We start from the raw sequence: 12,641 nt of genomic DNA on the forward strand, positions 1-12,641 counted from the left end.
ATGGTTTAGAAGAAGTAGCCCATTGGTTCACGCAAGAGGGCCCAAATTAAACATTAAAAATAAAAGGGGCTAAATTATAACAACAAAAACATAAAAGGCCCAAAAAGAAAAACAAAAGAGAACAAAAGTTAAGAAGAGGTCATATTCTCTAACCCTTGAGATTGGTTGTTGTCTACAAGAACCAGACTAGTCCTAATCCTAGTCCTAGTCCTAGTCCTAGTCCTAGTCCACGCGCGAATATATACAAACGTCTTGAAGCCATTTGATAGGACGGACCGACCGATCTCCAGTGAGGGTTTTTGCTCAGGGAAAACGATGAATAGTGGCGATACCTTATCGACGTTTGCTCAGTTTATCTCCTCTTCCGATAAATTTTTCCGGCGAGCTGATGGAGGCTTTTGTTATTGCTCGGCTACCGTGCTCGCTCTTGTCTTCATTCTTCTTTACCAAGTTCTCGTTTCCCGGAAATTTCGATTCTTTAGTCATGCCTCTTCTTCTTCTTCTTCTTCTTCCCCAGCCGTCTCGATTTCTCAATCTCACAACTCCCAATCAAGGTAAAGGGTTTTTTTTGTTTTAATCTTTCTTGTCATCTCTTGTTCTGTGTTAGGACTTTCGCAATTTGGTTCCTTTTTTTCTTTCTGCTGAGTAAATTTATAAACTTTAGTCTCTTCTCCTTTACTGTGTGCCTTGTATGATTTGAGTTGTAATCGTCTATGATCTTATTCATTTATGGACTATATTGTTTTGCAGGATCTCGACACTTGTTTCTGATGAAGATCTTAAGGGACTGATTGAGAAATTGGGGGAAAGAAATGAAGATGCTGAGATTTGGGAAGATGTTATTCAGAAAAGCAACCCTCGCGTGTCATACACTGCTAAATGCTGCAAACCAAAAGTAAATAGCAAAGCTTCAACCTTTGAGTGTAGAGTAAGATTTTGTTTTCTCTGATAACTGAGTTGAATTTTTTGGTTTCTTGTAGGATGGTGGTCCTGTGAAGTACCTAAGTACTACGGTGTTTGAGGACTGCTCGCCGGAGGTTTTGAGGGACTTTTACATGGATAATGAGTACAGGGCACAATGGGATAAAACTGTGGTCGAGCATGTGCAATTGCAGGTTGATAGTACTAGCGGAATTGAGATTGGCCGCACTATAAAAAAGTTTCCCTTGTTGACACCAAGAGAGTATGTATTAGCTTGGAGATTGTGGGAAGGGAAGGATGAGTTTTACTGTTTCATCAAGGTATAATTAACTAAAACATTGCTATTGAAACAAACTAATTCTAAATTACCTGTTTTTACATTATTCATTTGCACCTATGTACTCCTCTTCAATTTGCTAAGTACTTCTTGTATATGCTAGACATCACAGACCTGGACCATTTCATATATTATCTGTTATTGGCTTTGCCACTTAACCCATTATTTCTGGCTCTTTGGTTATTATCAGGAGTGTGATCACAATATGGTGCCGCAACAGAGGAAGTATGTACGTGTAAGTTACTTCAGATCTGGTTGGCGAATCAGGAAAGGCAAGTGTTTTTTGTCAGGTTTGTCATCATCTATATTTCAACTATAGCTTCTCTTGATGTCTCATCAGTAATACAAATCTCTGTAATAAGAGATTTTATCAGTGGTGTATAAGGTTTTTCATTCCTCCACACTGTATATGCATAACTTAAACTTGCTGCAGTTCCTGGCAGGAACGCTTGTGAGATACACATGTTTCACCAGGAAGATGCGGGATTAAATGTTGAGATGGCAAAGCTTGCTTTCTCAAGAGGCATATGGAGTTACGTTTGTAAGATGGAAAATGCACTTCGTAAATTCATTGCAACCAGTCATCAACCCCAAGGCCCAACTTTATCTGCTGTCAGCTTAATGAAAAAGGTTAGATGTTAGTGGGTGTTAATTTGATCTGAGTTCAGATTTCTGGTCAAGTGCTGGAAGTTTGTGCACTGCAAAAATATGTGTTTATAAAATCTTAAATTTGGTTTTCTGAAACTGAATATGCCGTCATCACCCTTGTGTTATCCCACAGATTCCATCGGAGTTAGAAAGTCAGACAAGTGACATCACAAACTCCTTGGGAACTACTACTACTAGTGGTCTGCACACAGGTGAAGGAGCCAAACGGAAGAAACTGTTGAGAAAGCCTTCAAAGAAATTGATAGCAAACAGTATGTTACTTGTGGGCGGTGCAGTTGGTGGTGCAATCTGTCTGTCTCGTGGTCACTCTGCCTTAGGTGCAAAGGTTGCCCTGGCTTACTTCTTGTCGAAGATGAGAAAGCGTGGAGCTCCACTGAGCCAAACCACCCAAAATGCTGGTATTTAACTCATGCATAGAATGTGTTTTGATGAAACTTCGCAACTTCTAAGCTTAGATTAAGCTTGTGTGATAGGGGGAGTGTCTATTAAATATGTGAATACTGTCATAGAAAACTTCTATTTCTGCAATGGCTCTGATCTCATGACCTCTGGGTCTTCAAAGTTTTGTATACGTCTCCTGGACGACTATATTTATGGCTTAAATGTGAATGTAAAAAAGTTGTATTTTACGCAGTCAAGCCTAAGGATATGTGGCCAAGAAAAATATATATTCGGACAAGATCTTGTTTTTTCTTACCAAATTCCAGACAAATTAAATGTTATTTCTCCCAGTTTCTGCGGGAAACAAAATGGTGTCTTTTCGTTTGTTTTGATGGTTCACACGTATGCTTGAATAGACCTTGAAACAAACTTTGTTTATGTGTGTTTTGCAGTTAGATCGGACTTTGGACACAGTTGTGGTCTCTCTCCTAATGTTTCGGTGTCTGCTTCAATTTTAGCTGTACATTTCTCTATTCACACGTCCAGATTTATACGCCCTTTCACTCAATAACGTCATTCAAAAAAGAAAAGAAAAAAAAAAAAACAGAAGAAACTGAATTTGCCATTTTTGGTTACTGCCACACCATTTCCAAATTAGTTTTCTTCTTTCATGACCTTCATCTTTCTTTCCTCTCCTTCGGCTTTCGTGTGTTTCCTTTGCCCCCAAGGAAACCCGGAACCAGCCCTGGGTTTCTCTTTGGATCATCTTTTTTACATTTTCACAGATTTTCATTTCTGAGCTCAAAAGTGTCAATCATGGCGCCCAATCTGCAGCTGGTCATACTTTTCTTCATTGCTTGTTTCGGAATCTTCACCTCCCTTGTTCTTGCAAAAACCGATAGCCAAGACGGTGAGTATTGTTATTCAATCATTCAAATAGTTGTGATCCGATCTTGGAATCAGAGAGGTGGTTATAAAATTTCATCTTTGGCTCTTCCTGCCTGATCTTTTATGGATTTTTGTAGTATCGGCTCTTAATGACGCCTTTAAGAGCATGAACTCTCCATCAAAACTCAAAGGCTGGTCTTCGAGCGGAGGCAATCCTTGTGGTGACTCATGGGATGGCATTACTTGCAAGGGCTCATCGGTTACTGAAATGTTTGTTACTTGCTCGCCTATCTCATCAATGGTTTTTCGCTTCATCGATTCTGATTATTATTTTGTTTTATTTTGTTTTTTGTAGAAAAGTATCTGGACGTGGACTCAGTGGATCTTTAGGTTATCAGCTTGCAAACTTGAAATCACTCACTTACCTGTGAGAATTTTCCCACTTTTTCAATACATTTCCTTAATCTTTACTTCTTGATCAGGTTCAGGTTGATATTAAGCTACATGTTCTGTTTTGTCATTGTAACAGTGATGTAAGCAAGAACAATCTTAACGGAAACTTACCGTACCAGCTTCCTGATAAGCTTACTTACCTGTATGTATCTTCCAATTACAATGCCATGATATTGATCTTTACTACACAGTTTCAATGTGTTGAGCTTTACTTAAATAATGCAGAGATGGCTCGGAGAATGACTTCAACGGTAATGTGCCATACTCGGTATCTCTCATGAACGACCTCACTTACCTGTAAGCCAAGACCCTTTGCATTTTATTTTCCCACATATCAGTGTTTTCTTCATACCCGTTCTTGTTTTGATTTGCTCAGAAACCTTGGTCGTAACAACCTCAATGGTGAACTGAGCGATATGTTTCAGAAGCTTCCAAAGCTTGAAACAATGTAAGCCATTTACGTTTATCTTACAGCTAATTTGGTCAGATGTCATAAACTTCATCAAGTATTTTTTTGCAGTGATCTGTCTTCCAATCAACTCACGGGAAAACTACCGCAGAGTTTTGCCAATCTAACAGGCCTTAAAACAGTGTAAGAGAAGAATGCACTTTTAAGTAGTTGTTAAATTCTAACTCCTTTGTTTTTTTACTCACATTGCCCCATCTATAACCCTCTACTTTCAGACACTTGCAAGACAACCAATTCAAAGGCTCTATAAATGCTCTCAGGGACCTCCCTCAGATTGATGATGTGTAAGTATCTTGCAGGCTAAAAACAGAGTTTCTATCCTTGAAATTATATATTTCTTTGATTAATGGTTGCTTATGAATCTTGCGATGACAGAAACGTTGCAAACAATCAATTTACTGGTTGGATCCCAAACGAGCTGAAGAACATTGGAAATCTTGAGTAAGTTTTATCTCTCATTCTCTCTTGAAAACAAAGAAAAGATGCAAAAGCATTGATATTGTTTTCTTTAATTTCTTTGGTCAGAACTGGAGGAAACAAGTGGTCAACCAGTAGAGCTCCATCACCACCTCCCGGAACCCGTCACATAGACAGAAACTCAGGAGGCAGTGGAGGAATCAGCAAGGCTCTGATCACTGGAGTTATAATAGCGGTGTCTTGTATAGGTGGACTCATTCTCTTTGCAGGAGTGATTGCATTGTTAACTCGAAGAAAGAACGCTCAGCTTTCTTCTCACTTTTTCGACGAAGAGAAAGGAGGAACCAACCGAAGCAAGCCACTCTTCACACCACAACCCTCTCAGATGCTTCAGTTCGATAATATGGATGAATTCAGAGGCCAGAAGACGGTTGATTCCAACACTTCAATTGAGACAAAGGCTTCTGTTAAAAGAACTTCTTCTGTCAGTTTCAAGAATTCTCCTACTTTTCATCTCATACCTTCTACTCAAGTCGTTGCAACTCCTGATCGTTTCTCCAACCTTGAAGAATCCCCTGACACACGCGGTGTGAAAGCGTTTACGCTAACGGATTTGCAGAACTCCGCATCTGGTTTCTCACCCAATCGCCTTCTTGGTGAAGGAACCATTGGACGTGTTTACAAAGCTAAATATCAGGATGGAAGGGTTTGTTTTTCCTTCTTTCTTTCCACTTTTCTCTCTATTCTTCTTCTCAAGAAACTTCCTTCAGTTCTCTTTCTTTATTTAACAGAAATTTGCAGTCAAAGAGATTGATTCTTCGCTGTTAGGAAAAGGAAATCCGGAAGAGTTTTCACACATAGTGTCGAGTATTTCGAGTATTCACCACCCGAATATGGCAGAACTCGTGGGTTATTGTTCAGAACAAGGAAGGAATATGCTTGTTTATACGTATTTCACAAGTGGATCACTTCACAGATTTCTTCACCTCTCTGATGATTTTAGCAAACCATTAACTTGGAACACCAGAATCCGAATCGCTCTTGGAACTGCGCAAGCTATAGAGTAATTAGTTAAAATCATCTAGCTATATGTATTAGCTGCTCTAACTTTTCGTTTTATTTTCTGACAAGAAACTTTCTTTTGTTAGGTACCTTCATGAAGCATGTTCGCCTCCGCTAGTTCACAAAAACATCAAGTCATCGAACATTTTACTCGACAGTGAGCTAAATCCTCACCTCTCAGACTATGGCTTGGCAAACTTTCACCACGTGAGCCTCTTTGAACTTTAGTACTGATGAGATACAGAGTTGTTTCCCATATGTCTGTAGTTAAATGTTTCTTTCTTGAAATTGCAGCGCATAAGTCAGAATCTTGGAGTTGGATACAATGCTCCAGAATGCGCAGATCCCTCGGCTTACACACTAAAGAGTGATGTTTACAGCTTTGGTGTGGTGATGCTGGAGCTGCTAACTGGTCGAACGCCTTATGACAGGTTCAATGATCAAAACAGTAGTCTCTGATATAATTCTCAAAACTATACCAGTATCTGAAATGGTCTTTGCTTGCCTCTGATCTACAGTGATAGGCCAAAACCAGAACAGTCTCTAGTTCGTTGGGCAAAGCCGCAACTTAAGGACATGGATAGTCTGGTGGAAATGGCGGATCCTGCGCTGTGCGGACTCTACGCTCCAGAATCTGTATCGGCATTTGCGGATATTGTTTCAATCTGCGTAATGGTATCCTCTCTACCGTGTTATTATGTTCATTTAGAGTTTTAAGGTTCAAGGTTTGTGAAAGTTGGATTGTTATTACTTTTTTTTCAGACGGAGCCTGGGCTTCGGCCTCCAGTGTCAAATGTGGTGGAGGCACTGAAGAGGCTAGTGTAGTCTACTGCCTCAAGTTATATTGATGTGCTTGAATGTATTCAAGGAAGAAGAATAACTCTTTTGGAGATTTGAGGCTAAAAACCAGATAAACTTCTGAGCCAACTCGAGTAGGAACTCAAAAGCTATTGGATTCAGGTTTGTATAGAGAGAGAGAGAGATAGGTGGTAAAGATGGTGGATGAAAAGAGAGACAGAGATTCTAGTATTTGGGTTTTTGTTTCATATCATGTCTTAACATTTAGATTAATCTTTTAATCATTGAGAAAAGGAACAAGAAAACTAGCAGTGTCATAGAACAATACATAAGACATATAACACGCTTTCTTGCATACAATTCATCATCTACAAACACACAAATCAAATCCAGGGAAGATGTGAATAGAAAATCAAGCAGAAAGCTCTGTTTTCGGAAACAGAGTCATCATCTCCCATCTGTTCGTAAACCGAATTAAAAATTAAATGTAGCCTAATCACTAGTTTCATATTTCTCCTGATTCGTTTGTGAGTTATTTTTCTTGTATAGGTATTACCTAACATGAATTTCTTATTTTTATCCATTCTGATTATTACATTAAGCTAAGAAGAAAGCTTCCTGTATTTGTGAGCTTTACTTCTTTCCTTTTCAAAGAAGAATTGAAAAAAAATGCAGCTTAAAGAAAAAATTGGAACTGTGTCTCAGTGTCATTGCTGTTTCTTGCTGTTATCAGCCAATACATGTTCATCTAAGACAGCATTCTCGGGTTGGTCTTCATCAGACAAGTTCCCATCATCCTCTTCGCTACTCCATTTCCTTACAAATTTAGGAACCATGCTTTTTACATCTTTTGCCTCCGACACTTGATCCATATCGTTCACTCTTTCAAAGCGGACAGCACTAACTTTTCTTGCATTTCCTGCTAGTATCTGCTCACGGCAAAAGACCTTAATTAGTTCAAAACATTGGAGGTTGATTAATGATTTATGTCAGAAATGATAATGAGCCACTCAATACCTCTACTCTATAAATTTGGTGCTTTTCCTTTGTCTCTTGCCTCTCCTGTTTACCTTCCTCTTCTTCATTATCCTCTTCCCAGCTTTCCTTTTCAAGAACAACCTTTACACTTTCTCCAGTTTTTGGGATATACCCAAAGGCCTCGCACACAAATCCTGAGACTGTCTCGTACTGAATGCCCTGCTTCCCAAATGAACAAACATTGTGGGTTTCAACTTTTAAAGAGACATAACATGTTCAGAGGGCCTAAATAAAAGCTTGTCTACATACAAGTAACCTTAAAGATGTTGTTCTGTTTCCAAAGTGACGCAATAAAGGGGTATCAAAGACACTGCTTAAAAATTACATTACCTCTGGCATTTTCATATTCAGTTCTTCAGATAGCTGGTCAATCGATGTATTAGCATCAACATCATATATCCCCTCATCTCTCATGACGATATACCCTGTTTTCTTCTGAATCTCCTCCTATTGATGAGCCAAAATCATGGAGGCCAGAAATTAAGTAACGGAATAGAACCTCACCAATGGGGAAATAAGTTATGTAAGATAGGTTAATCATATTAACAGGTCTAGGATGGTTTTCTAACAGAATTGAAACTAGGACATTTACTTTTGAATCATTTTCATCAAATATTTCACCAACAATCTCTTCGACCACATCTTCAAGAGTTACTATCTGCAGAAGCAAATTGATAGGAGAAAGATCAACTACTTGTGGAAGAGAGAGCAGAGAAGTATAAAAGAAGAGATCAAAAAGGAGCAGCACATACTCCAATGGTTCCACCATATTCGTTAAGGACAACTGCCATGTGAACCTTTCTTATGCGAAATTCTCTAAGAAGATTCCAAACAGACATTGAATCTGCAAAGTGTAACATATATCATTAGATTTTCTTCTCTGTGAAATAATTGGATGTAAAGAATTAGTGTTTAACGTCGGTAAATATAACAATATAATTTAAACGGAATGGAGAAAATCCGAAGCAATAAAATGCCTAGGGGCTCGGTTTCAAATGCAAAAGCAAACACATTGATGATTACCAGGGACGAAGTATGCAGGTTTATGTGCCATGTCCCCAACAGAAGTACTTTCTAGCAGATCACCCTTCAAAATCAACACAAGATATATCATTCTAAACAACACGACTAACAGAAAGAAACCCTATGAAATACTGGAAGGAAGTAACAGAAAATGAAACCGTCAAACCTTTTGAACATAATCTAGGAGATCCATAGCATATGCGATTCCCACGATGTTATCTATACGCTGCTCAAAAACAGGCACCCTGCAAGAAAACATGAGCGTGATGAGTAGTCCCAAGGGAAATGGCTTCAAAAAGAATATGAAGGCTTCGAAAATTTCTTTACCTTGAGTACTGATGGGTCACCCACATACTATGGAAATCAACTAGACTGCCACTGGCGTCAATAGCAACTACATCAACAAGAGGAGTCATCACCTCTCGGACATGGGTATCCTTTATCTCCAGCACATTTTCAATCATATCCTGCAGGGCAATCATTAGGATAAACATAAGAATGTATAGATTTTAAACTTAAAACTAATACATTACAAAACTCATACCTGCTCCTCTTCTTCAATGGCGCCACTTAATTCTGCACCTCGTAGCATCAGTTTCAACTCATCTTCAGTAACATATGGTTCGCTGAGAAAATCAAGAAGCCAAGGGATTATGACTACGAGTCGCTAAATTTTAACAAAGAATAAGGCATGACAATCCAGTAAAACCGAATCAAGTATTCTTCTCAGGCAAGCCAAAAACTATAAGAGATACTAAAACAAGTCTAGGCTGATGCATACCTCCGTCCTTTCAAACCAAGAATTTTCAGTATTCCCATTGACAGATATGTGACAATTCTTCCCACAGGATATAATACTAAGGAAAGCCACGCCACTGGCCTGACCTATGCACAGTCAGACAACATAAATCATGTATTCCTTTTTACTACCCACATATGAGATATTTGAACAATAAAGCTATTTCCTATCAGAATGGTCACAGTGAGCAAAGCCAATGAGTATCCACATATATTAAGTGAACCAATGCCAATTCGTATAAACTTACCACAATCCTTGCAACTTCTTGAGCATTGTGGACAGCAACACTTTTTGGAGTAATCTCAGTCAAGAGTAAAATAGCCACCTATACAGTAATTCAAGAATGAAAAATCCTTAGGAAGCAACAATACTGATCAAAGAATAACCGTACAGAAACAAAAGAGGCATTGTACTGAACCAAAGAGAAGAATTTGAAAGTTTACAGGTATGGAAAGTGTTGAAACAATTATACTTACTGTCATCAATCCAGTGGCTGCACTAACACCAGCTTCCCCAAATATAGCTGTTGCCGCTTCAGTGACCAGGGCAGTTGCCGCAATATTTACAACACTAAGACCAACCACAAGACCTAAGATAAGAGACAAAATTTAAAGCAATCCTCTAAAGACAAATTGCATATAGAAAAAAGGTAGTACGTTGTTCCAATAAGTATTGTGGTCAAGAATCTGGTAACATCACTCCGGAGCATTCTGAATACACCATTCTCTGGTTCTTTCTCAGCCAACTCACGCACCTGAGATGAACCAAACATAAAACAGCAATATTTCAAACACAATCAGATCAAACAAAATTAGAAAAAAACAATATGAAATTACCTTCCACGGCCACAAAGTGGTAATGGAGGTCTCAGCCATAGAGAAGAATGCAGAGAGACTGAGCAGCGCAGCCAATATAAGACCTTGCTCTCTAAGAACCTTAAGAACCTGGTAAATTTTAGGCAAAGCATTCTTAAACAAGACTACACTCTGACCAAATACTTCATAGCCTGCTTCCACAACACCAGCCGATGCTAAAACTTTTGGGCATCGATACAAGAAAACTCCACACACTACAGCTCCTAGAACAATTCCACGTTTCAGCAAAACCTTAATCGACTCCAGCTCCTTCTCGCCAGAATCGGAATTCTGTTGACTACCATCGTGACACTGACTCGAGCTAAACAGCATAAAGCGACTTCTGTAGCTAAATTCACAACTTCGTCGGAATCTAAAACTCAAATTGGAGTTTCTAAACGAACTCAACACCACAGGGCATTTCAGCTCAGCTCTCGGGAGAAGTCTTCCTGAAAGCTTCGATTTTTGACCATATCTCTTCAAATTTAAAGCTTTTGTGTCAATGACAGATCGACCCAGAACAGATAACTCAAGTGCCATGCCCGTCATAAGAATCTGATTGATAAACCAAAAAATACCCTAGAGAAAACAAAAACAAAAACAGAATCCCCGAGCTGAAAGTATGAGGAAAGATAAGACGGCTCCTCCTTTTAATCCAAGTCAATGTCTCTCGAAATGCTCAGAAGCGTCTAAAATTGGTGTAGACTAAAAGGATAGTTATCTGTTTAGTTAAAGTAAAATGGTGAGTTTGAGAATGAGAACTAGGGTTCATAGCTTAAAGATGGGGAGACCCCCTCCGGCAGCGAGAAGCCGTAAATGGTGATGTTGCGGAGCTAAAAGGCGCAGCCTTTCTTTACTCCGTCGAGTTTGTTTTTCCTCAGACCAAACTCGTCTGCAAGTGGCAGCCAGATATGGTTAAATGACTTTAATACCCCTGTCGCATCCACCTACCAGGCAACCACGCAAATATAGCTTACTGAACCGGTCCGGTTTGTTCCTAGACCCAAGATTTTGATTTTAATAAACTAACCCGGTTCGCTCTTCAACGTTTATGAATGAACATCTTTTTATTAATTTGAATGTAGCGATGTCGAATCATATCATTACAAGCTATATAAGGTAACTACGAACAAAAATGCTCTTAACAAAATAAGTCTTTCTTCTTGTCAATCAGAATCCAGCTAGTGAAGCAGTTGAACCAGATTCAGACTTCCTAAGGCTTTTTTTTCATCATCATCATCACCAAGAAAATAAATGTTTCTAGCTTCACTCGAAACTGGAACTAGATCTTGTAGTATACTCAGCCACGAGTTTAGAAAAAGATGAAGACTTATCCTCCAACAGTCTTACTGGCGTGTCATACTCCTCAATGCTCCCTGCCCACACAAAAAAAACAAGATATACCTCAATGAATGATTCATCTGCACACATGTTCAATCGAGAATGAATTTGAGTTTTTTTATTTTATTTTCAGACTAACCATTGCTTAGAAGCAGAACCATGTCGCTGTCAATAACTGAAGATATCCTGTGTGCAATGGTTATCACTGTACAGTCTGAGAAGTGTTCTCTTAAAGTTTTCTGAATCAGATTGTCAGTTGCAGTGTCAACAGAAGCAGTGGCTTCATCAAGCACCAAGATTTTGCTTCTCTTCAGAAGAACTCTCCCGAGACACACTAGTTGCCTCTGACCCATACTCCAATTCTCTCCATTCTCGCTCACAGATGAGTCGAGCTTTTGTTCCTTTTTCCTCACCTCGTCTCCTAGTTGGCACTTGTCAAGAGCCTAAAACACAGTGAAAACTTTAGTCAAGACTGAACATTGTTTAAACTAGATAAAGAAATAAGAATGCAAATTAAACCAACCCACCTCCCAGATTTGATCATCTGTGTACTCTTCAAGAGGGTCTAAGTTACTTCTCACTGTTCCTTCAAACATGGTTGGATCTTGAGGTATAATACTTAGTCTTAAACGCAAGTCATGCAACCCAATGTTCAAAATATTCACTCCATCTATCCTGATTTCTCCAGCTGAAGGTTCTACAATGCGGAACAGAGTTTGTATCAAAGTCGATTTCCCACTTCCTGTCCTTCCAACAATTCCTGTTCTTAAACCTCCTTTGAATGTGCATGTTATTCCTCGCAACACAAGAGGCATATGTGGAGCATATCGGACCTAACAATGTGTCAAAATTTTCCAAACGGTTAAGATGGAAAATGAAACAAGTGCGAGAACTATAACACGTAATCATAATAGGAGCAAGGTATAGTAGATCAATACCTGAAGATCACGGATATCAACTTCACCACGTGACGGCCATGATTGCTCTGGTCGGTTTGATTCTATCACAAGAGGTGGTTCACTGGGAACACTTGCATACTGAAGAATCCTCTCTACCGATATGATTTTGTTCTCAAGTCCACAGAGAGTCCAGATCAGCCAAGCTTGGAGGGTATTCAAATTGAGTCCATAAGTCACTGCTAATCCCGCGAGACTTGGATCAATCACTCCAGTAGGTATGGAGACCAAGAAA

General features: G+C 39.1%; 5 protein-coding genes across 9 annotated transcripts in view; 3 read left to right on the top strand and 2 right to left on the bottom strand.

Annotated features, from left to right (window-relative positions):
* Positions 139–2,912, top strand: LOC104777356 (stAR-related lipid transfer protein 7, mitochondrial). Of its 3 annotated transcripts, none has more exons than XM_010501595.1 (7): positions 139–554; positions 751–895; positions 981–1,241; positions 1,449–1,548; positions 1,692–1,888; positions 2,040–2,325; positions 2,761–2,912. In XM_010501595.1, the coding sequence occupies exons 1-7, from the start codon at positions 316–318 to the stop codon at positions 2,877–2,879; spliced, it is 1,347 nt and encodes a 448-aa protein (XP_010499897.1). In that variant the 5' UTR covers positions 139–315; the 3' UTR covers positions 2,880–2,912. The 3 variants fall into 3 exon arrangements, with proteins under 3 accessions (XP_010499897.1, XP_010499904.1, XP_010499909.1); XM_010501602.1 differs by having other exon boundaries at positions 1,449–1,530; XM_010501607.2 differs by lacking the exon at positions 2,761–2,912 and having other exon boundaries at positions 2,040–2,623.
* Positions 2,913–6,688, top strand: LOC104777378 (protein STRUBBELIG-RECEPTOR FAMILY 4-like). 2 transcript variants are annotated; one of them, XM_010501619.1, is made up of 15 exons: positions 2,913–3,218; positions 3,334–3,466; positions 3,552–3,623; positions 3,726–3,791; positions 3,875–3,946; positions 4,026–4,097; positions 4,170–4,241; positions 4,334–4,402; positions 4,494–4,559; positions 4,644–5,241; positions 5,327–5,598; positions 5,684–5,804; positions 5,892–6,028; positions 6,116–6,272; positions 6,360–6,688. In XM_010501619.1, the coding sequence occupies exons 1-15, from the start codon at positions 3,125–3,127 to the stop codon at positions 6,420–6,422; spliced, it is 2,064 nt and encodes a 687-aa protein (XP_010499921.1). In that variant the 5' UTR covers positions 2,913–3,124; the 3' UTR covers positions 6,423–6,688. The 2 variants fall into 2 exon arrangements, with proteins under 2 accessions (XP_010499921.1, XP_019101475.1); XM_019245930.1 differs by lacking the exons at positions 3,726–3,791; positions 3,875–3,946.
* Positions 6,948–10,956, bottom strand: LOC104777393 (putative DUF21 domain-containing protein At3g13070, chloroplastic). The gene is made up of 14 exons (XM_010501640.2): positions 10,092–10,956; positions 9,912–10,009; positions 9,732–9,825; positions 9,503–9,580; positions 9,238–9,341; positions 9,001–9,082; positions 8,784–8,923; positions 8,623–8,701; positions 8,457–8,520; positions 8,186–8,277; positions 8,026–8,091; positions 7,764–7,880; positions 7,413–7,592; positions 6,948–7,324 (listed from the first exon to the last, which is right to left on the bottom strand). Exons 1-14 carry the CDS (start codon positions 10,656–10,658, stop codon positions 7,103–7,105), a joined length of 1,983 nt encoding a protein of 660 aa, XP_010499942.1. The 5' UTR covers positions 10,659–10,956; the 3' UTR covers positions 6,948–7,102.
* On the top strand, positions 10,732–11,245 carry LOC109133122. Its single transcript, XM_019246049.1, is given in 4 exon segments — positions 10,732–10,764; positions 10,766–10,807; positions 10,810–10,896; positions 10,899–11,245. Coding segments are annotated over 4 exon segments (345 nt in total). The 3' UTR covers positions 11,082–11,245.
* Positions 11,158–12,641, bottom strand: part of LOC104704582 (ABC transporter C family member 3) — a 14,422-nt gene continuing 12,938 nt past the window's right edge. For both annotated transcript variants that reach the window (XM_019245917.1, XM_019245919.1), the window contains exons 7-10: positions 12,389–12,634; positions 11,978–12,283; positions 11,590–11,893; positions 11,158–11,485 (exon numbers count right to left, since the gene is read on the bottom strand). In XM_019245917.1, coding sequence (XP_019101462.1) covers positions 11,376–11,485; positions 11,590–11,893; positions 11,978–12,283; positions 12,389–12,634 — 966 coding nt within the window. In that variant the 3' untranslated portion in view covers positions 11,158–11,375. The remainder of the gene's footprint in view (positions 11,486–11,589; positions 11,894–11,977; positions 12,284–12,388; positions 12,635–12,641) is intronic.

Source organism: Camelina sativa, chromosome 1 (genome assembly GCF_000633955.1).
Source record: "Camelina sativa cultivar DH55 chromosome 1, Cs, whole genome shotgun sequence".
NCBI classification, from domain to species: Eukaryota; Viridiplantae; Streptophyta; class Magnoliopsida; order Brassicales; family Brassicaceae; genus Camelina; species Camelina sativa.